Raw genomic sequence first — 24,743 nt, 5'->3', positions numbered from 1 at the left:
CTTACGTGATACAGGCAATCAACAGAAGCTGATTTTTTTTTTGTGACTTTTCTGTGACTTTTGAGCATTAACCTGCCTTTCTGTGATGAGACATCACAGAATATGCCGAATGCATCTATTTCACTAAGAACTCTGTCGGCAGATTTGGAGGGTCAACAGGACACACACAGAAACTTAGTGTTAGAGCTAAAGCGTTCCCTTGTGTCTGCATGATGAATTGAAGCTGAAGTGGTTTGCTCTGTTATCTCATTTCCATAATTTATGGCAGTTATGAAAATTAATGTTAAGATAGTGCCTTGGGCGCCTTGCCTGGGAAAAGTTGGAAGTCTGGGCCTCCTCGATGGAACACAATCGAGCATAAGTCAGCCAACTGGTTGTACTCCTGTTCCACAGTGGGTAACGGTTGCAAGAGGTCTTAATTTATAATCAATTTATACCACCCAGGGCCATTCATTACTGCGCTGAGAGTCACAGGGAATCTGGGGCCTTTTTTTTTCCTATTTCCTCCCTATACACCGTAACCACTGCACTCAAGAGGCAGATGGACCAAAATGAATGAAGTTCCAACTACACTGAAAATCTTGCATGGCAGAGCATGGCAGTGCAGGCGAAATGTGTCCCTGTCCACACAGAAAATTTTTTTTTCTCTGATACAATTTCTGTTCAATTTGTTTGGACCCAGAACGGTTATTTTTGTGAAACGGAATTTCTTTTTTCCGCCTCTCTGTGTGGATGGCGTAAAGCTTTGGAGATTCACAGGCTCACAGGAGACTCAATTGCATCCAATGTGCCACACTTGCCACTGAGCTCAGCACCAAAAAAAAAAAATAGGCATTAACGTGGTGAACGCACAAGGCCGCAGCAAAACTTGAAGCACGCAAGCCATAGAAAATAATGAGAAAATGCCATGTTCGGTCTGACGTATTAGCCTAACCTCCAACCTGACCTATAACCCCGAACGCGTCATACGTACAAATCGGGTAACAACAGTGCTGGTGCAGCTGCAGAACCTCATAAAGCAACCTCATGAAAAGACAAGGCTGGAGACAAGTTCTGGCGGTTTAACACAGAGCGGGAAAAGAACAAGACGTGAAACAAGATGCCAGAGCAGGGAGTTACAGCGCCACTTGTGGAGGGGGGCTAAAAAAGCATTCGGGACATTCGGGACATGCTTCTACGCGTGAACAACAACATTTCAGATAGCGCTCCATGGTTTGTTGTAAGTCATTTTAGAGAAAATTGTTTTCATGTGGACAGGGCCCAAATAGTGAGGTAAATTGTAAAAGTATATGTCTTACACGTGAACATGAATGCATAGATGCCTGCATGTATTTATTTATTTTTGCTGGATCAATCAATCATTGTTTATGTGGCGCTTTTTTACGATGTACGTTGTCACAAAGCACCCAAAAATGGGAACAGTGATCAAAGCGCCAAAGTCATCGATGCTCAAAGTCATTGTGAAGCAAAGCACATGGTGCACACGATGAAATGTGTCCTCTGTTTGTAACCATCACCCTTGGTGAGCAGTGGGTAGCCATGACAGGTGACCAGGGAGCAGTGTGTGGGGACGGTGCTTTGCTCAGTGGCACCTCAGTGGCACCTTGGCATCTCAAGACTCGAACCTTCTGTAACTGCTAGAACACCAGACTACAGGTCAAATTACTGGAAATGAGAGAAGCACCTTACCAGGTGGAATGGACGCCATCTCTTCTAAGTAGTCCGGGCCTCCCCTCTGAGAATTTCCAATAATTAACATTTAACTGATTATTTATTTATTCTTTTTGGACATAAAACTAAATTGTAATTCAACTATGCAGCAATGAAAGTCTGCCACACATCGCCACATTAGCTTGGGATGGGACCATAGCAGATTACTGACTTCAACATCTTTTTAGCAAGCTCAAAGACCTCTTTAATATTAATTTAGGTAATTTCAGACTGATGCATTCACACGTCATGACATGATTTACAATTTTACAATTTAATTGTAAATTACAATGTTAGAAAAACTTAGTTTATTTTTTGCCTGCACTTTTAAATTTGATTTGATGCCGGTCGCTATAGCCCCAGAAATGAATGTGACTTGAACAAAAGTTTGGTTTAATAGGGAGAAGTGGTTAGAAATGGGATTCTTCGAGCGGTGCCGGATATGAACGCGACGAGTTTGCCGCTCAGTCACCCAGGTGCATTGCTGCTCAGGCTCTGGAGCCGCCGGAGATCCAAGCACTAACTCTCCGTGTGTCAGGACCGCTTTTATATAGACACTAGCCCGAGTCTCATTCGGACAGAGGGAAGAATCCAAGAACGCACTCTCCTAATTCTGTTACCTATTCACTAACCTTTTCCCAAATTAACGGCAGAAGTATAAGTCGAGAAAATAAACATTCTACAGTTCGAACAAGCAATGAAACAAAAATCCATAACTTAGCGTAGGGGTATGGGTATGTTATTTTAATGTGGCTGACTTTTGTAAACACAGACCTTTTTTTTTTTCAGTGAACACACACTTGAATTTGAATTTAAAGTGACATTAGCATCAGTCTGGGGTAATGTGCCCTAAACATGAAAGTGCTAAAGCTTGTATAGGTTTTCTCAGACAAAAGACAGCCAAATGAAAGCCTGTCAGAGCGTTTTTTCACGGGCTTTTTTGTCTGGTTCCTGCGAGAGCTGCAAGGCGCTGGCTTCCATTGGCTAATGAGAAGACTTACACGTTTCTTTTATAATAGATTAGCTGCCCGTGCTGCAGTGGGTGAATTATGCATGCCGCCATGCTATCATTAGCCATACTCAGATCGTACATGTGAACAGATTATGTTTTCTGTGTGCACAGGGAGAAAGACCTGGAATTAAACAGGCTGGAAGAGATATGAAAAAAAAATGGATGAAAAATCTGGATAGAGAAATTGTTCTCACAAAGGGGACTCTAGGGCTATTGATCATGTGGAAAGCAAAGCTTGCCTGGTTTAAAAAATTATACCCCATGGAGTAGGAGACTAAAATTAAATTAGGCCTAAAAAAATGTAAATGTTAGATTGCTCAGGTCACAATATAATATTTATAAAATGTATTGTCCTGTCTTATCCTATTGAGGAAGAGGCCTTTATAAACCCGTTTTTGCCCCCATGACTCCCCCACCTGGCCTACAGAAAATCATAGGCCTTTTAAGATTTTCACATATTTCCATCTCATGTTTTTCATTTTGATAGTTGTGCTGCTGATAAGTTCTGAGCTTCCAGTTTCCTTCAATATTTATTTATTTATTTATGTATTTATTTATTTTTGCCATGGTTGCACATTTTACTTTTTGTTTGCAGCATCAGAGCCACAGAAGGCCAGCAATCAGCAAGGGAGCCACTGTGCTGGGCATGATATTAGCATTTGATGAAACGTATTTCCTCCAAATGATGCTACGGAATCCACAGGGTGTTCGGAATGAGGAGGAAGAAGAAGAAGCCTTGATATCCCATCTTGGTGATTCAGCTTTTTCACAGATTCATTGTTGTTGGGTAATTGGCGACCGGGTCATACACAGTGAATGATGAGCAGTAAATGACATGCTGCACACTTTTTTTATGAATGAAAATAGTTTAGCGCAATTTGAACAGGACAAAGTTCTGTTTTTGTCAGATTCATAATGCTGTTTAAAAAGGATTGTTAGAACAAAAAAATCTGCGACCAATGTGACAAAGATTAATTAAATTAATCAAAGACTTAATTCATTATTGATTCATACAAAGTTGTGTTATGCAGTAGAAGCTGTAAAAAATTGAAAAAGCACTAATGGAACGCTTATGAATACAGTTGTACACCAGTGTGGCCCAAACATTATATCTAATCACTCAAAGGAGAATGTACCATATTTTATACACTGTGCCATAAAAACAGTCTGTACACGAGGTAAGAAAGCCCCGAAAAGGCCTAATGCAGCCCAGCTTAATGCAAATGAATGTTCTTCTGCGAATGAGGCAAGCCCTGGACTATATTTTTGGACATTTTATTATGAAAATAAGTATAAAAATATAAATATAAAACAATATGACTCAGCATTCAAACAACATGATTTGAGCATGACTTATTCTACAGGGCACACTGTCTCTGTACACGTCTACATCTATGTGTTCACATGGATCCACTGTTTGACAGAAATTGTACTTTACCGTTCACAGAACATTGCTTCTTACAAAAACAAAGATATTGAGCAATATACATTATGTATGTTGTAAAACAGATTATACACACACCTATTTCAAATAGCAGTAGTGATAAAAGTTTTTTTTTTTCATAGTTTTTTAATCTTTTTTATGCCATAAACAATGATAGTAACAAGACTACTATCGCTCTTCATTGTTACAAAACACATTTTTTCCACACCATTGTACACAATTATTTCCTAAGGTTGAAAGGCATTGTTACTCGTAAAAAAAAAAAAAAAAGAAAGAAAGAAAGAAAAAATAGTATTATCAATGTGAAATATGAGCTGGAGAAGAGTCACTAGGGTCTCAGAGTGATGAAGACAAGTGACATGAGGATGGAAGAGGGTGATGTCCTTCACACCCCAGCTCTATGTCTCACGGCCCGTGTCCTTTGCTATGTACATGTCTGCCAGTTTTTTAAACTGCGGGCCCCAGTGACTAAGGTAGTCAAACTCCTGGTCCCCTTCAGTGGCTGCGGACTCCAGAGAACTGAGAGACTCGGCTAGGGAGCCGTTGCCCTCATAGGCGTAGGTGGCCAGCGAGTCATAAGGGGGCGCCGTGGGGTCCGAGTCGTTCTCCTGCAGTCTGCTGTTGATGAAGTCTCGTACGTCCGTGTTGTCCTTTATGGGGGACACGCGTCGGAAGGGAAACAGCATGTCTGGGATAATGTCCCGACGCAGTTTGTTCGTGTCCATGACTTCGGGGTTCCGCAGGGTTCCGATGTCAAAGGCCTGCGTGTCCTCCTCTCCGCCCCCCTCATCGTTGTAGCTCACCACGTTGTCCCGCACGTCCTCTTTGGAGATGATCAGCGGCTCCTTCTTCCGTTGTCGCCTTAGCGCCGCAAACAGCACAACTATCACTAAGGAGACGAGGGACAGAGAGAGTGAAAGAGAGTCGTCACTATGGACACAGTGCACAACAAAACCAAACAGCAACACTGAACACAAGGAACTTTTTCTGTTCTGGAAAAAAAAGATTTCCAGTGTCATGCAGGAAATGCGATAAAAAGGTCATGACAAATGCAATGGATTCGAAAAGAGGATATTTCAATCTACTGTACAATGTACGTATGGGGAGTGTTGGGCCAATTACTCAGGAAGAGTTTTCTTCTTATTCATGGCTTGTTAAAAAATACTAGTTTAGCTTATGAAAACGAATTAGATACATTACTGATTACACTATTTTTTTTTATTTTCAATGGCCACACCTTCGTTAAAGTATCGCACGGATAAGAAAAAAAAAAAAATAATAGTGTCTAATAAAAGTGTCTAGTTTCAGACACTTTATTTGAGGTTGGGACAACAAATAACAATGTTCTTTAGACCTTTCACAGGAACCAACCTAAAACAATGACAAAATCCTCCCTGCCATGTCCTCATCTCATATAGTCTCATAAAAGCTATTAAAAATGACTGTGTGAATGTATGAGGACCACATAATGGTTTATATATATATAGAATATAGAATGTAATGCAGAAGAAAACATAATCCACCTTGAAGATGGTATTATGAAGAACTGATTCAGAATCTAGTGTCAAGTGTTGAATTAGCAGCAACGGTGAGGCTATAGAAAGGGGGCAGTAGAGTGTCAAAAACAAGCTTCCGAACATCTAGAGGCTCAGACCAGAGAGTAGAGAGAGAAAGAGGGAGTGCGATAGGAAAGAATGGAGGGGGGGGGGGGGTGACTGCTTTCAGTATCACAGTATTAAAATACACAGAGCTTAGCGGAGACGCAGAGGAGTGCATTTCAAAAACGTGTCATTCGCTTAAGATCTCCGCGAATGCAACAAAGTGAGACGCCTTCCCGATCACTGATAACATCTCCGCGCTGCCTGCAGCGATAACCTTGTAGTATTAAGGATTCAGTTCAGAAGCCTTGCGCTCCCTCTTTTCATTTCGGCTTGGCGGAATGAGGCTGTGCCACAAAGCCCGCGTCCCTAAGCCTCCCAGCCCCCGCGCTTTGTTGGAGCATCGCTTCCGATGCGCGCCCCATCCCTCGCAGCACTTTTGGCCAAGTAATAAAGAGGTCGCTGAGGCGGTGGGCATTATGGTGATCCGCGGGTCGTCTCTTGGCCTCGCCGTGAAATGTGGGGGCCGCAAGCCGGCCTTGTCCCCCCCCCGGCTCCCTGCTCGCGTGTGTCGGCCTCTCGGCTCCGCAGGTACGGCCGGCCGGGCCGGTGCCTCCCACTCAGGTGTTAATTATGGAGGAGGGTTGCTGCGGAAAGGGGGGGGGGGGGGGGGGGGGGGGGGGGCAGCCCACCAACCCCCCCCCTCAGGCTCCACCTGACCAGAGCGCGCCGCCGAGTAGAGAGGCGAGGCGCGATCCCACGCCGCCTCTTCGTGCCCCCGCATTCTCTCTCCCATTCCTGAGGGGGGGCGTGAGGCGAGCGAGGTGAATTGGGGGGGGGGCTTGGATGCTGGTGGGCAACGAGCAGATGTCGTGATATTTGGCCCGGCGGGTGTGGCGGCGCTGCGTGGATGTGGATGACGCGTTCACGCCGGTGGATGTCAGTACTTCATTTGCCGCCACCAGGCCTGGGCTGGGATCCAGTCACGCAAAGACTGGTGGACAAATGTTTGTGTGCATTTAGGTGTCACAGAAAATAAATTGATATTTAAGTAATCCCATATGACCCAGAGGTATACGTGTGTGACAAAGATGAATTACATTTTTTTAAACAAAAACTGACAAAAACAGATTTCCTCTTGAGCACAGAGGATGCGTTCAACATTTAGAGGTCCAGTCAAGACACACCTAAACATTTATGGGGTGTTTTTTTTTCTGTCTATCACTACATGAAGAGAAAAACGGAAGACCCAAATATATGAAATAACACACATGAACCTATATATTAAACAAAATTCAACAAAATTTCACTTCACTTTCGAAAATCAAGTTGAAGAATTTTTTTTTTAGCCCTAATAAAAGACAACACGTAGAAAAAAACTTTTTTCAAGAGTTCAAGGTTGTTTTTTAGACAAATGTAAGACAATGGCAATATAGGCCAAAGCAATACATTTCAAATTCCGCACTGCCTGCACATTGCCTTCCCACTTGTAGATTAATAAGACATTTATAATACACTTCATACAATTGTATGAAAGTGAATTTCTTCTTACATTAAGGAAAATATATTGAATTAAGTACATAAGAATTACCAGACATCTACACATGCACATACAGGATACACACCTTCAACTTGATAACACACATGTTTTAAATGCTTTATGGATCTGTTGGCATAAATTGCAAAAGTACAGTACAGAGTGAAGGCAAAGGGGCCAACAAGTGCTAAACACCTCTGGGAACTCCTTCAAGACTGTTGGAAAACCATTTCAGGTGTCGACCTCTTGAAGCTCATCGAGAGAATGCCAAGAGTGTGTAAAGCAGTAATCAGAGCAAAGGGCGGCTATTTTGAAGAAACTAGAATATAAAACGTGTTTTCAGTTATTTCACCTTTTTGTTAAGTACATAACTCCACATGTGTTCATTCATAGTTCTGATGTCTTCAGTGAAAATCTACCATTGAAAAAAAGAAAACACATTGAATGAGAAGGTGTGCCCAAACTTTTGGCCTGTACTGTATATATTTTTTCTTTTGCATTAATGTGCACTACACACAATTGCACAATTGAAATCCACTCCTCTAACTGTACAAAACATTTATAATACACATTTTTTTTCCACATTGGGCTGCATAAAATTGGATAACTGTATTTTTCCTCCGCATTAATGAACACAATACCCAATCATGAACAAATTGCAATATAATAGACATATGCACTTTGCATACACATGTGGGAAAACACACCTTTTCATAGAACTTTAATGTACATGTCCTTTGGCCTGTCCATTATTTATTGATTTGCCCTTGAACATGAACACAACATATTTTCCCTTGCGTTTCTGCGGCGTATGCTGTTACATACTGCATTAGCTAACAAAGGGGCACAAGTGCTGTTTGTGGACGTCAGAAGCTGCAGCCGACCTACTTTGCAGGGAAAAAAAAGAACAAAACTAAAAGATGCCCCGCGCACAAAGGCCTGCTTTGTTGAACGCATACATTTAGTAATGAAAGTTCTCTCTGCGCCGGAACGTTTTACCGGGAACGAGTTTACAGTTACTGTGTACCTTGGGAGTCTCAATAGGATGGCCTACTTTTTACTCTTTTTTCATATTTTGATTGTCTGGGGGAAAGCACTAAGAGGAAAACAACACAAACGAGGTAGGAGTCGGCCATACAGAAGACAGACAGACGCTTGTTAACCGGACATCTGTGTTTCGGTGTGACACATCTGCTGCACATGATTACAGATGTAGACCAATCATCTGAAACACTTTATTCGTCTCCTCCAGTCCTCAGCTGCACGGTTATTAAATGATGAGTGAGATTCTGAGACCTGAACATTGTTTTCATTTTATATTGTTTTATTATTGGGACAATCTGTTCTCTGTTGGAATCATATTGGGTTACGTTCACGGCATTTATCAGACGCCCTTATCCAGAGCGACTTACAAATCAGTAGTTATGGGGACAGGGACAGGGACAGCAACTTAGGGTTAAGTGTCTTGCTCAGGGACACAATGGAAAAACGTGGGGTTTGAACCCCTGTGTTCTGGTTAATAGGCAAGTGTGTTACACAGGGGACTCTGTCCCTGAAACTACTAAGGGCATCTGTTACATTTGTTGATGCAATAGAAGTGCAGTGGATATCCCAAGACAAAATCAGGATGTTTTGGACCATGATGTTCATGTCATGTCGAGTCCATAAACCAGGGGAGTCAAACTTATGGTCTGCGGGCCACACCCCGCAAGATCACTGCATACAGATTCACGATTATGGCACTGATAAAGGAGCTTTAAACTGCGAATGGGTTGTGAAGCAGCTCTGAATTCTTTTTTCGTGCTTCAACGTCACCAAAGCGCTGTGTGAACAAAGTCATCTTGCAAGGTTTGACACATGTGCCATAAATAGTCGATGATATTCAGTGGTCAAGAAAAAAAAAAAAAAAAAAATGATCTAAAGTATATTTCCCCTCAGTTGTGGGGTTTAATTAGCAGGCTGTTTTGAATATTAAACATGAATTATGTCAAAATAAATTTACTAGCTTGGAATTTCAAAACCAAAGAAATCCACACCGCGAAAGATCAACAGTATTGAGGCAGTCAGTTGTGTTAAATGTAAAACATTAGCGGGTCGGATAAAATATAACAGCCTGTGCACCGGGTCCGGGTTTGGTTACTGCTCTCCAGGACTCAAGTCAGATTGAGATAGAAATATGCACCCCGAGTGGCACTCTAGTGCACACTAGCCTGCAATTTCCAGTGCAAATAATTACTGTTCGGTACGGGCATGCAGAGTTCATAGAGCCCAATTATGCTGTCTGACAATAAATACGGTCTGAGCACTCATGACATCGAATATGCTCATTGTATTTTGTGATTATCGATGCACAGTAATATCAGAGTAAGAGTAGACTAGCATGTTCAAGTTACATGTAAGTTTTCGCTCAGCAATAATGCCATGCTGGGTTCAAGAACAGAGCAAAGTTGAGAAAAAAACAGAACAAAAAGCAAATTTGTAGTCAAAAAAGCAGAATATTGCTAGACCAAAGTGCAATAGAGCATCAAAAAAATAAGAGAGTTGGATGCAAGTGTTACAGTAAAGCAACAAAACACAGAATGGTGATGACAAGTGAGAACTGGAGTTGATCCGGATGCCAACACTCACTCAGCAGTATGATGATGCAAAGCAAGATGGCCACCAGGGCTCCGGTGCTGAGTCCAGCCGAAAGCAGCAGCGCTTCCGTGCTGCACGAGCGCACGTTTCCGTCGCTGTCACACGCGCACACGCGTACCGTCAGGGTACTGGTGCTGCTCTGGATTGGGTAGTCGTTGTCAGAGATGACCACGGGCAGTAGGTACAAGCTCATCTCCCTCCGGTTAAAGCCTCCCCGGCGGGTCAGGATTCGAGCCGTATTATCTATATCAAAGAAAGAAAGACAAAAAAATCTTTGTATTGAACTTCAGAATACTGTTTTATACATATATTGATTAAGGTTTACTGCATTGTAATGCAACATACAATGATCAATGATAAAAATATGACTTCCCGCCTAATATCGAGTACGTCCTGGAGAGCCCTGACCCACAGGGACACTATTAGATATCTTGAAGCATGCTGTGATGTCTGCTACCAAGCAGCCAGTAGCAGATCATAAGACCCATAAGTTGCAAGGTAGTGCTTCCATCGATCTGTTTCCTTGACACTTTTCTTTTCAGCACATACTAGAGATGCTTGGTTTGATTGGAATCTGGAGAATGTGGTGGTCAGGTTAACAACTCAAGCCATGATGCGCTGCCTCTATCAGAACCAGTTACGGCAATCTGGGATACGGTTGGTCTTCTATTAGATCAGACAACAAAGGTCAGCCTGTACTCTTCAGGTGCATCAGACAACCTTTTTGGTGCTGAACATAACATATCAACTTGAATTTTTTTTGTTCACTTCACCTGGTCATAATTAAATTATATGATCAGTCTATGTAACTTGGGTAGCAGTATCACATTATGAATTTAAGCACATGCCAGTAGAACTTTACCTTCATTGTCTATAAGTGTGAAGTTGGGGTTATGGAGGCTGAAGGCAAATTTATGACCGACTAATGGCTCATCAGTATCCACAGCACTGATGGTCTGAATAAGCTGTGAAAAAAAATGAAAGAGAAATGAGTAACAATGAAAAATGAGCAGCATAAACGAGTCATATTGAACTACATCTTTCAGATCCTTACCTGTCCAGCTTTTACGTTCTCACAGACGAACGTCTCGTAAAACATGGCAAACTCTGGGGCATTGTCGTTGATGTCCAGGACTTTAATGAACACTGGAACACGGGTGATCTGGCCAGCATTATCTAGAATTTCAGAGAGAAAACAAAACAAACAAATAAATAAATAAAGAAATAAACACATACATAAACAACATGAATATAATGGTTTGGGTCATTTCAGGTTAAGAAAGCTTGTTTCGCTATGTTTGCTATAGTTAAGTAAACTGTTTTCAAAGTGGATCATTTCGAGCTGGATGGCTCCTCTGGAATTTAAAAAGATGTATGGTCCAGCTCCTGCTGTCAGGGTTTCATTGTGGTTCAGGACTTGCAAGGACTATTGATTTAACGTCACTATGTAACTTAACATAAAGCCCCATGTCTATTCCACTGTGCACTGTGCATCTGTATTCAACTAAACGTCTAATAAACACATTCTGTTTTAAGATATTAATGAAGCATTAACTTATTGGCATACAAATAGATGCATAATGTATTGCCATTGCATATCAAGACAATTAAACTGAATTTAGTAAAGAAATAAACTTTTTACAATTCAATTTCATTGTTAGTATCAAAACAATGTTATATGAAAAGATTAAACAGACACATATGGTTGAAATAAACAGTGGTCACAAATGTTTTAGTGCCTTACACAAACAGATTTGGATAGTTCTGAGACTGAATGAGGACAGAAATATTGTTTCCAGCATATGTGAGCATTAAACATATCCTGTATATGTTTTAATCATTAAAAATATGTCATTTTTCTCTCCATGCATTGATAATCAATAAGGACACTATAAGCCACTAGCAATGTCTAATATAAATACAGTGTTGAGATAATGAGTTAGTAATAAAAACAGTATAACACTATATAAAATTAGTATGTTACTATTCTTTGTTGTGACATTCCAAGCTATTTTAAAATGAAAAGTGAACAGAAAGGTGTGCATTTTACAAATGTCTGCCAATGGATGCCAAAAGTAAAAATGTTACAATGCATAATGTCTGCATAATGTATATAAATGCATATATACTTTTTTATACTTATATATGTAAAAGTTAATTATACATTTATAATTGTCTTAAAACAGTTTACAAAGATTAATTAGATGATTACATTATAAGATCCAAAGAAGCTTATGGGTAAGATGAGTTTTTAGCTACCGATCATTTATAATCATCTTAGAATCAATTTTGATTCTAATTGAACTCATGCTCAATGTCAAAGATATTATAGCTATAGAAATCTTTCTGTCCATTCTTTATCTGCTCATTTTTAGAAAAAAAAGACACAAACGCATGGATCAAGCCAGTGACTTTGTAGTCATTTGGTTCATCAGTGCCCACTAGACTACTGACAAAGCCAGTAGTGCTGTACTGAAAACGTGATATGCGAGGGGCGGCTTACTTATTTCAGAGGCGGCGATGGAGATGTTGTGCCACTTTGACATCTCTCTGTCCAGAGACTGCAGCGTGTAGATGGTGCCGTTGATGGAGTCGATGTTAAACAGCCTCTCCAAGTCCGTGTAGCGGTCGATGGTGTACCTGCACACGGAGCGGAACGGGAGTAATGAATTCTGCGGCATGATGTCCCGATTATGTCCGACTGCGGCTGCTGTGCTTTAAAAAGGTGCGCTGACCCTTTCCCGAGGAAAATCACAGTTCGCCACACACGCCGCGTTATTAATAACCGGCGAGGCCGCACCTGGCTGGCAGCCGGCCATATCCGCTGTGTACCCCGCCCAATGCGTGCCGGCCCAAGCTCATTAGTATTTGCCGTGCATCTTGACCCGAAGTATTTCTGCCATTTTTCAGTTGCTTACATACAGCTTACAATAAATACAGTGCCACAGACGCCGTGACCTTGGCTAAACCGCGAAACAGGTCGGCCCAGATCCCAGGGCTCGGTGGGATGTGTCCTGATGAGGCCTTTTGTGTTTGCATTTATTTATAGTGTACCGGCGTGAGCTGGCAACGTGTTTTAAGGCCCATCTGTTGCCTGTGCCTCTTCGCATGTACCCAGCCAGCCTCTTTTTACCGATAATGATGTCTGATCAGTTGCGTAACGTTACGAGCTTTCGCCGATACGCTACGGCAGAGAGCGCCTTGGCATTCATGTCTGTTTATTATCCTCACTTTGGCACTGTTAAGGGATAATAAATCACTCTCATTTTTCGCATTCATCTCAGTCAGCTCGCATACACGTCTGACATTTAAACACAGCCAGCGCAGCAGCATGCATCATCGAGCCCCGGTGTCAAACCTCAAAATGTCTCCTGACAGCCGCAGCACAACAGCCCGCCACCGAACGCCAGAGCGTGCCCACGAATGCGTGCAAGTGTACGAACAGACTCAGAGCCGCGAAGATTAACGTGCTTCCTTCATGTCTCTCTGAGATCGGGCCGCAGCGTGCATGCGCATGCATTCACAGTCAAAGATGAACAATGCAGCCGCTCTCACTCCATCAAGTGTGTGCATGTGTGTGTGAGAGTGCACGAATATCGACTCATGAAGAATAATTCCGTCCCTCCGTATCAATAGGTTTATGTAATAAACGTGTAATAAACCTCCTTAGGGGTTTCAAGTATGGTCAGTCTGTGTGTGTGCGTTTATGCATTAGCATACTTTTCAAACAATGCAGCTCTTCACTTTTTTATTTAGCTTGGACCACAGCAGTGTGTGAGTGTGAGTGTGAGTGTGTGCGTCTGCGTTCACACCCTCAGAGAAAAATTCAGCCACATTCTCAATGGGGCTGGGTTGCCAAAGTAGAGAGTGTGTGTGTGTGTGTGTGTGTGTGTGTATGCATGGTCCATGAAAAGTTTTGGAGCCTCTGTCTCCATGGGTAAAGGGCAGTGTGTGTGTGTGTGTGCATGCGTGTGCATTGTGTGTATGTTTGTTTCCGTCAGTGAGAGATTTTTAAAGGAGTTTTAAGTAAACAGATGCTGCCGATCCTGGGCTCCAGTGGGAGATCACCGACTGAGACCCCATGAATAATTTGCCTTTCCTCCTCCCTCATTCACACCTAGGCCCTGGGACGCACTGATGGGCTTAGATTTATCCAAGTGGAAACATCGAAGAGGCGTCCAGAAATAGGGGAAATGATTGAGACAGAAAAAAAAAAAAAAAAAAAAAGTCAGATGTGAAAAGCTCAGCTGTTTTGCATTTTATTTATTCTTCATCTATCCCACCACCTCATTTTCTCCCGGTTATCTATTTGCATGTATATTAAGTTATCAATAATACAAACATGAATCCTAAATAAAAGGGTAGATCTGCTGACCTTCTTATTAGCATTTAAAAACACCTATGGGAGTTTATTCTTTCTTTTTCTACGGAACGTCTTCAAACGTTCACTTTGTTTATTGGAAGTCTGACAATAAGGCCCGGATCCAATTTGGAAAATGAAATGCAGAGAGCACGAATGAAAAATTCATATCCTCCCTGGCTTTCCAGCGCATGTAGGACAAGCGTCTCGTGGGAGTCCGTCGGGAAACAATCAGGCGAGCGATGGAGTCATGCGGTTGACACTCACCTGACCGGGTGATTGTCGGCATCGGGGTCCCGGGCTGTTACCATGCCAATAGAGCTGCCAGCAAGGGTGTCCTCCTGCACCTCGATGATGTAAGGGTTCCGGGTGAAGACCGGGGGCTCGTCCACATCCTGCACAGTGATGCGGACCGTGGCTGAATCTGTGAAGGGCCCCATGTGCAGGAATCGGGGGTCCAGGTAGGCGTTGGTCACGTCCACTTTCAGCTGGTACAGGCGCTTGCCCTCGAAATCCAGAGGCTGCGGGGACAGAGAAGAGAAATTATCATGTTCATGTGACGACTACAGAAAGGGCTTAAAAAATGTAACTTAGAAAGTTAATGATAATAAAAAAAATATATAAAAAAAAAATGATACAGGAGACACAGAACATCTATGGAGGTGACAATGAGGGTGCTTGACAATCAAATAAATAAATTATGTTTTAAAGATGGAAATAAGGACAACGTTACACGTGTGTAGTCAAAGCACCCTCATAATCGAAATGCACTTATGAAATATAAAGAAAAGCAATAAAGAACTGCTACAAAGCAGTATCTTTTTTGCAGTCTAATTATTTCTGTCACCCAGAACAGGCTCTTTATTGATGTTTATGCATGTGTCACAGTCGCAGAAGCAGCATGCATGAGAGCTGCCAATTATTGGGCTTCTGACATTCTTAATTCTGTTTCTAAAAACTGCATTAAAGATTATATTCTGATTGATAGAAATTAAAGCTAGTCACCAAGCAGCTCTTTGTTGTTTAGCGCTTTGAATGATTGGAGAAGGTAATTTCTATGTTGAGATTAGTTTCATAGTTGAGACTAAAACAAGAATGATCACCTCAATCCCATGAAGAAACATCCGTATTGAAATGGATGGGCGATTACGATGCCCACACCCACATTCAGGATAAGTGTGTAGTGGTTTGGTGTCAAGACCTATGGGAGGTTTTGACATCTCCACCATAAGCAAAACAGCAAACCAAGGAACTATTGATGCCGAGAGCAAGGCTTGGTTTTCTGTATGTGTATATCATTTATAATTTGGCAGCAGTTGGCACACACCTACACACATTCACACATTTTGAGATGGGGTGCATAAGTCAAACTTTTTTTGTGTGCTTTAAAAGCCTAATTTAATAGCTATGGTTCAGGACGGGTCCTTTTTAACACTCACAGTGGTAATTGAAGGTCTTGGACTTTTTTAATCTCAATGCGATACCCTCATTCAGGCGATGAAAAGAGAACTTGTGATTATCCCAGAATTTCTTAATTTAAAGCCCTTTTTTGTCTGTGTACAATGGCTGCTGTTTAATACCCCCCATAACAGACGGGCTATTAACGATTCAAGGTGCGATTTTTCACCCTAAGCTCATTCACGTATGCACCGACCGTATCTATTTCTTACCCCTATTTTAGCCATGGTATTTGCATAATTGCCTATGACTTGTAAAGGCCGCACCGTAAGGAGCACAGAAGTTATAGGCAGGCTTCGGGAACAGCTCCGTTTTCGTGCACAAAAGCACGGCGGAGACTAAGTGCCTTTCTGCAGTGAATGGAGTTAAGGACCTTTGTAAAGTTAATAGGACATGAAGGTTTCGATTTGGGGATTACTTCTGCCACATACGCACCCAGGCTCGGGCTTGGTGTAGGTTGGAGCTCAAAGAAGAAACACAAGAGGCCAGGATCTAGGTACCTTTTTCACGGTTATGATTGCTTCTTGAGTCTCGCCGTCCGTGACCACGCTGAACATGTCGTGGCCATCCCCGCTTGTGATGGTGTACCGCATCTCGGCATTCCTCCCGACATCCGCGTCGTTCGCTTTGATGCGGCCGACCGGCGATCCCACTTGTGCCGACTCTGGCACCGAGAGATGGTAGGCGGCTTGAATAGAGAAAGCACAAAAAAAAAAAAAAATTATTAAAGCATGAGGTGCATGCAGCGCAGGCTTTTGTGCTTGACATGGACTGCATGGAGTGCATTTTCTTTGGTCTATTTGTTTTGCGCGGCTCTCTTGGGAGTAAGGCTTAAGCGCTTGCCGCTTGTTTGCTGTTTAATACAATTTCGGCTTCAATGAGCCATTTTAGCGATGCGTTTATTTATTTATTTTCCAGAAACAGCTCCTGACTGCTCATTGGTTTAGGGACAGGAGTGAGGAACGAGGGATTAAGTGTCTGACCGAGCGATGCCTTCGCCTCATCTCATCCATGACCCTGCTCAAGGAGGCATGTGGACTCAGCTGCACCTTTAACACTTCCACCGAAGCGTCTTGTTAACAAATCTTGTGTCTCGAGACACTGGAGCATGTGTTGCAATGGAACAAAACCGGGGGCATAAAAAAATGTCAGTAAATGTTCACAATCGGTGTCTAACACTGGAGTGCCCATTCGCAGTGTTGTATTTCTGAAGCCATATCCTACGCTAGATAGAAGACATGAACCTACAAAAAAATAATACACCATTGGTTGTTTTCTCTTGCATTGAAATCCCTCATTATCATATAAGGACTGTCGGTAAACGTGGTTTCACGCTTAGGCCTACAGTAAACGCCACCCTTTTACTTCATTTGGTATGTTACCCTTGATGAGAAGAATACATAGAAAAAAGAATCATAGTGTCATGGTCTCTTACCATGCCTTTCCATACAAAATTTGAAACTTCCACCACATGCTAAATTAATTCTTCCCATTAATGCCATTTAATTCCTGGAAAGGCTTGGTGACATGTCCTCAACATTTACAGTCATAGTTCAACATTTAAGTGGAATATCACTTAGAATATCACAGTCACTGAACGCATTAATAGCTTCCACGAATGTTTGTTCAGCGTCAAGTTGCATTACATTTCTGCTGGGCACAGCCCACAAAGTGTAATGTGTTTGGATAAACTCTGTTTCTATACGTCTGTTTTCATCAAGGTCAGCAGAAACAACGCAACGTATCGGCTTGGCATAGAGCTGTGGCGTGTAAACATTCCGGGTGTCTTCACAGTCGCACTGCCTGCGAAGGGAAGTGCACAAATCATAAGGATGTATGGCTGTTTCTGGAAGCTCTGATATGTTTTACTTATTAATTTCCATGCCATTTTTAGACAAGATTCAGGAATGATTCAGATGATTCGGGAAAACAGTTGTATGTTGAATTTGACACAGTTCATTCCATATAATGTAATAGTTGGAGTCACAATAGAATTTGTGTCAAATGTGTATTAGATCACAGGGAAGTTAAAGGAGTTCAGCATCAAACGGAAGTCTGTCTTTGTAGATGACCAAGGCGCATCTAATTTAAAAGGCTCTCAAGAGGGATGAGAAGCATTTTGCGACCTCAGCATAACCTTAGTGAAGCACACGTTTCATCACCTACAAAGACACATATCCAATACAAAAATGATGGGACGTGAAAAAAAATAACAAATAGACAAAAAACAGCAAATCTGCACTTTCACAGAGAAATCAACACACTAAATGATAGTAAGCCTGAATAAAATGAACCTGGAGAAGATTCCTTACTGTGGGGAAACCGTGGCGGGCTGTTGTTCACGTCCTGAAGTGTGATGTTTACCACGGTGGTCCCCGACAGCCCACCCATCTGGCCGGCCATATCCTTGGCCTGGATTACCACCTGGTACTTTTCACGGTTTTCCCGTATCATGTTGGGCAGGGCAGTCCTTATGATCCCTGAAAAAACATAATCACCCCAGATATGACTTGATCAGAGTGAAATCCATAACATTTATCAGTACAATCAAGCTGTTCAGTTCTAACCATACAAGCTCCTCCATCCAGGCAATTTCATGTTATGCTACACTTTTTTATATATTTCATGTAAAACCCAAAAAGCGCAAATTTTCTGCATTACTGATTAATATTTTGTTTAAAAAACAGCCATTGAATTTGGAGAACAATTACATACAGAGTATAAAAAAATCTTTTTGCAATGAAAAATGGATCCAAAAGGAACGAATCCTGAACTCCAGAAAACACTGCATCATCAACAAAATTGGGCTGCTTTGATATTTTTCACTCCACTGCGGCACAGTCACAATGACTGACAGGCAGTATGGGAAGAGACTGCACTATGAGCCATTCAGAAGGAGATGAGAAGTGCACAGGATCCTTGGGGGGGGGGGGTGGGCGAGCACATTGCTTTCGCTGCAATGCACCCAAAAGCCTGAGATCGTTTGGCCGGAGGTAGCAGCCGACAAGATCTGTCATGTAGCGGGGCCATTAAAACACTAGCCATGGATGGGTGCAGAAATGTCATGTGCATCATAGAAACTTCCAAAAAGAAAAAGGATAAAGTTACTTTTACATAAACAATAAAATATGACGTGTCAGCCCAGGTACAAACATAGTTATAGTTAAAGCTTAGAAATGGCAAAAAATCATATCCTTGTGTATTTCACGTCCACACGAATGCATGCTTACTCACACAAATGCACATTTAAATCACTTATTACCTGGCAAAAGCACACTTTTAAGGCGCAATGGTGGCCTAGAGGTTAAGAAAGTGTCCCTGTAATCAGAAGGTTGCCGGTTCGAATCCCAATCTGTCAATGTGCCACTGAGCAAAGTACCATCCCCACATGGCTGCCCACATGGCTGCCCACTGCTCACCAAGGGTGATGGTTAAAAGCAGAGGACACTGTGTATCACCGTGTGCTGGGCTGTGTATCACAATGACAATCACTTTCACTTTAGTTTGGCCACTCCCCTAAGTGGTAGTATGATGTAGTGAGCATAATCCTCATTAAGTAATTTAACACTTATGCATTTGTGTATGTAGGTGCACATGTGTTCAAATATTTGTATATTTTCCAGGCTTTTGCACATCCTGCTGACGGATCTGCCCACCCGGAAGCAGTCGAGTTGGCATCACGTACGTAGATTTCCCCTGCTTGCTTCTTGTTCTGACCCTGATGTGCCTGACTCTTCAGCCCAGCCCTCTTATATCGCCACTCCAATCACAGTCGCCGACTGCCCGGGAACTCAGCTCTCCCCGGCACGCATCCACTACCAATACATCACGGTAAAGGCTGAACCTTATTCCACTCTGCAAGTGCGCCCCTAAGCCCCACCCATGACCCTGGTGGGTGAAAAGTCTGTACATGCATCTTTTATTTACATGTATGGCATTTATTAGAGGCCTTTATACAGACCAACTTACAATCATTAGTGACAGGCAACGTTCCCCTGGAAACACTCAGGGTCAAGTGTCTTGCTCATGCACACAAGTAAGGTTTGAACCTGTGTCTCTGTGGTCTTCTGGTTCTTAGATGAGTGCGTTTCCAACTAAGCCAGCACCACATCTTATTTGTGGCCTCAAGCAAAAAAATGAAACCTTTTCTCACTGTTCTTTAAGAATTAGCGTGAGATTATGTAATTGCAAACACACACAGACACACAGACATGGGCGCACAAAGGAAACACACACGTGTTGCCGCTCATCGTGCTCATCTAACTTTGTTTGTTCTGCCTAAGGGGAACAGCCACCCACATGTTGACGGAGTCTGTATTTAGAGGAAATTTAATGAGCTCACCACGGACATGCACAAAGCACACTGCAAATGGCATTCGCACACTTAAACACACACACACGCGCAACTTTTCAAGGCTTCCTGTGCCCCGGCGTTTACCATTGCTGGGATCCACTGAGAAGTATGGCTGGCCCTGCAGGATGCTGTACACAAGCTTGGCACTGTTCCCGTAGTCTTCATCGTCTGCATCTGAGGCTGTGACTTGGATTACCATGGTACCTACGTGGGCAAACAGAGAGTGTGTGAGGGTGGTGGATTCTGAATGTCAGCGACATCAAACATTATGATGGGGATGGTCAGCCACGTTTGTTCATGCTGAACTACAGTGTCGCTTCGGCTTTTCTCCTTTCCCCCTCTTTTCACAGCACGTTGGACATCTGACTACTCCTTACCAACCTTTAGCTGTTCAGCAGAGTTCTCAGTTTTTGCTGTTAGTGTGAGAACAAAGCACACAGGAGATGAAGAGCATGATACTATTTTACATATTCATGCATTTTTGGCCTTTTCTCATGAAAATGGTGTAAAAATACCATGGTCAGACGTGACTAAAACCTAGGACGTTCATTTAAATGCATCCTTGGCGTGATATAATTCTAATAGATTCTATTTTATTGTAATAAGTATAATTTTTTTTTCTGACCTGTATAACTGCACAGCAAGGCAGGACGAATCTTGGACAGTACAGATGTATAATTACAGACATATGTTTTATTAAACTTATTCAAGTGTATTTCTTTCATTATATAGACACACACACACACACACACACACACACACACACACACACACACACACACACACACACACAACATTTGTTGTATATATATGTATGTGTGTGTGTGTGTGTGTGTGTGTGTGTGTGTGTGTGTGTGTGTGTGTGTGTGTGTGTGTGTGTGTGTATATATATATATATATATATATATGAACAAACGTGGCTGACCATCCCCATCATAATATATCATCATCAAAAGCACAATGGTAGCACTGTACACTGTATCAAAGCAAAAAATGCATACTGTACTCAATATGCAAGACATCAAATTTTATTAGATTATGATTTTTAAGTGCAGTTTATCATATTACAAGAAATATTCTGCTAGAATGAGGAAAATAGCGTTGTTAGATTCCTGAAAATGAAATGGAATGCTGAGTCGCTGCTCAATGACACAGGTAGCGAACCGTCCTAATTATATTTCAGAGCACAGGCGGTCCTGAAGGGGACTGCATTGGTATTCTCTGTACCTCAGCAGTCCAATTTGGTTCCCTATGGCTGTAAATTAACTCCATTACACTGCTTCATACGCAATGCACTCAAACACATGCAAAATGGTATGTGGGGTACACACTTCCACCCACACACACACACACACACGAAGGTGCAGCCAGGGCCGCCGGGTCACTCAGTGAAAGGAGAACGTGTGTGTGTTGGCAGAGTGGCCGAGGTCAGGATCTCCTGCCCAAAGCAGTCTGCAGAGCGGCCCACATTGCTCAGCACCAGCACACCCACATTAGAGCTACAGCGCTGTCAGGTGGGCAGCAGCACACAAACAAACACTAACAAGCCAACAGTTGTTTGGTTTATGCATTTCTGCCTTTTAAAAAAGGTGTTCTGGCTAAGAGTTTTACAACATAACATGGAAAAAAATATAAAAAAGATTTCAACCAACCAACCTTTCAAGATTCTAATTTCACCAATATGAATCCTGATCCACCAAGGTGCCACTGAGCAAAGCACCGTCCCCACACTTTGCTCCCCGGGTGCCTGTCATGGCTGCCCACTGCTCACTCAGGGTGTTGGGTTAAATCCAGAGGACAAATTTCACTGTGTGCACCGTGTGCTGTGCTACTGTGTATCACATGTGACAATCACTTCACTTCAGTAAGTGTTGCCTCTCATGAGCTATACAGAACGTGTTTGGGTGGTAGTAGCCTAGTGGGTAACACACTCGCCTATGAACCAGAAGACCCGGGTTCGAATCCCGCTTACTACCATTGTGTCCCTGAGCAAGACACTTAACCCTAAGTTGCTCCAGGGAGACTGTCCCTGTAACTACTGATTGTAAGTCGCTCTGGATAAGGGCGTCTGATAAATGCTGTAAATGTAAATGTAAATGTGTTTGTGGCAAATGCTGCTGTCACTGCTGAAAATGTTTCTGCTGAGCGTGTCACTTAAACTCATTTGCATGCGGTAAGATGCATTATTTATTCAAATATCCGAAAGTTCCAGTGACCTAAAGTGTCTTCATTGGCCAAACACAGCAACACTCAACATGGTATCATCTCCTTTGAAGTAGGACAAGGCCTAGCACATGCCTCCGGCAACCCCTGTGATGTCAGCTGCCCTACAACTTTAGCTTACGAATCCCAAATGAATCAACATGGTTGGCTGAAGGAAGTTCAGGTTCCCTCAGCTTCACCCCAGAAGCTTACATGGATTGTCAGCTGCAGTAAAATGGGCTTGATCTTCTCTCCCCTGACAAAAGCAGAGATGTGAGGCCACAGCAAATACGAGCCACCCTGAAGAGCTCAAAAGTTGCGCAATCTTGTAAATATTTAAAATGTTTATTATTTTAGAAACTCTTCTTTATACACTATTTTTTCTTTTATTCTATGGGTTAAATTGTCATTTTTTTTTATCAGTTTAGAAAAGTCTAAAAAAATGTTTTGATCTCTTTCATGCGTATCATTCCTTAATTAATTATTATCCATTTCCTAATCTATTAATTAATCTGTGCTCTGAAATTATATGGGCAATCTTGTGTCCCGGTAATCAGGCTCTTTTATTCTGCTCACCTTCACCACCAGGCTCTGCGTCAGAGCATAGACACTCCAGGACTGAATTTCGTGGTGCACATAGTCAATGCTTCATATTTACTGTATTTACATTTACATGTACGGCATTTATCAAGATGCTCTTTTCCAGAGCACCTCACAATCTGTAGTTACAGGGACATCCCCCTGCAGCCATTTTAGTGTGTCAGGCACACAATGGTAGTAAGTGAGATTTGAACCTGGGTCTTCTGGTTCATAGGCGAGTGTGTTACCCACTAGGCCACTACAAAGAGCTTTCAGCATTTACCTATTCGGCATAACTACCTAAAAAATGCTACCGATATTAAATAAAATGTAGATGCAGATATGTTCTGATGATATAAATTTGCAAACCAGAAAGGACAAGACACTGTGTGTCAGACTGCACAACTCTAGGCTATAGTCTCTAAGAGTGACAACATTAACATTCAGCACTGCATGCAACATCTCCTCTGCAGATTGAATAGAATCACTACATGCATCAAAAAAAGTAATGAAAGGTAAACATGTGTTCATTTATTTGAGGCTGTGCCCATGCATTCGTCATTGTAGCCACATCCCCAGATGTTCCTTATTTTTCATTTTCCCCAACGTCTACCCTTTTCCTCAAGTGTGCCTCGAATTCCATTTGTTTTACTAATAACTTTCTTCTTCTCCCGCACAGACTTTGGAGGTGACCCCTGCTCAGGTCCTTTCCTCTGAAGGTGGGCTGTATACGTTGCCAGCACCACGGCACCATGCCGTCCTTGGCTTCGCCAGGACCTCCGCCGCTCAGCGTTTGCTTTCCGACCATCTTCGAGCATACTAATGAGCTTGCAAACATCTGTCGTGCTCAGGCCCCCTCCCCTCGGATAACACCGGAAAGCGCGGTTCACTCTTCATGGATCAGCGCACTGATTAGTGCTGGGCACATTTCCGACACGAGGCCGGTTTGTTTCGGTGGGAAACGGTCCAAATGTGACCTTTCCCCTGGCTGGGCTCGCCCCGATTTCACACCTGTGCAGGAGTGTGAAAAAGTTGGGCGGCGAGGGCCCTGTTAACTTTTTTTTTTGTTGTTGTCGTCGTTGTTGTTGCTGCTGCATCGTGATGGGAAGTGAAGCAACTCCAGGGATCAGCCCCATGTACAGCTTCTCTTCAGTAATTACACTAAATCCAGGCAAAATGAGGGAATAAATGACTGGGAGTTTACTTTGTTACCTAATAATGTATTACTGTATAGCAGCAGCTACATGTATTTATTGCCCTGATTCTGAAATCGATCCAATATTTTGTTCCACTGGACTACAGACGTGTCAGTCACCTTTACTCTAATTTGAAATGTGTGGCTTTCTCAGCAAATGTCTCAGGCAGACGACACTTTGGAGTTTTTTTATTTTTTATTGTTCACCTTGAGTGACCAGCGTAACAAAACCCAAACAATTTCCACGTCTTAAAACCAAAATGTCAAGGACGTCTGTTCACCCTAAAATAAATCACGTGGGCTTTCACTTTTACTTATCTTTCCGGTCAGCGGAGCTCTCGCCATTGACTGGGCAGAGAAGCGAACCTCGAAAGCAAAGTACTCTCTGTTTAAAAAGAACAATGCATTGTGAACAGCGAGCACAAATCCAAGCAGAATATGTTGCAGTACAAAAATTCGTGCCCCCACCTGTGAGTGATAAAATTCATGATCTTTTCAATGCCTAAGAAATCCACACTGACAAAAACACAAATTCATACTTATTCACTTGCCACAATGTTTTATCAGACATCATGTGGATTAGTGACAAGTGATGCGATCATAAAAGTGGTTACAGTCCAATCCCACTTGTATAGTGTTTCATTCACCAGTATTCTG

General features: G+C 42.4%; 1 protein-coding gene across 2 annotated transcripts in view; it reads right to left on the bottom strand.

Moving 5' to 3' along the window:
• Positions 1-3,981: 3,981 nt before the first annotated feature.
• The window catches only part of LOC114770331 (cadherin-10-like), a 45,490-nt gene continuing 24,728 nt past the window's right edge, over positions 3,982-24,743 (bottom strand). Inside the window, exons 3-11 of one of the 2 annotated variants that reach the window (XM_028964174.1) lie at positions 20,195-20,314; positions 18,069-18,236; positions 16,257-16,444; positions 14,566-14,819; positions 12,442-12,578; positions 10,993-11,114; positions 10,801-10,903; positions 9,930-10,181; positions 3,982-5,055 (exon numbers count right to left, since the gene is read on the bottom strand). In XM_028964174.1, coding sequence (XP_028820007.1) covers positions 4,565-5,055; positions 9,930-10,181; positions 10,801-10,903; positions 10,993-11,114; positions 12,442-12,578; positions 14,566-14,819; positions 16,257-16,444; positions 18,069-18,236; positions 20,195-20,314 — 1,835 coding nt within the window. In that variant the 3' untranslated portion in view covers positions 3,982-4,564. The remainder of the gene's footprint in view (positions 5,056-9,929; positions 10,182-10,800; positions 10,904-10,992; positions 11,115-12,441; positions 12,579-14,565; positions 14,820-16,256; positions 16,445-18,068; positions 18,237-20,194; positions 20,315-24,743) is intronic. The other variant, XM_028964164.1, reaches the window with a different exon arrangement.

Source organism: Denticeps clupeoides, chromosome 2 (assembly GCF_900700375.1).
Source record: "Denticeps clupeoides chromosome 2, fDenClu1.1, whole genome shotgun sequence".
Lineage (NCBI taxonomy): Eukaryota > Metazoa > Chordata > Actinopteri > Clupeiformes > Denticipitidae > Denticeps > Denticeps clupeoides.
The sequence above is the reverse complement of the archived record's forward strand: the minus strand, read 5'-3'. Positions and strand labels throughout refer to the sequence as shown.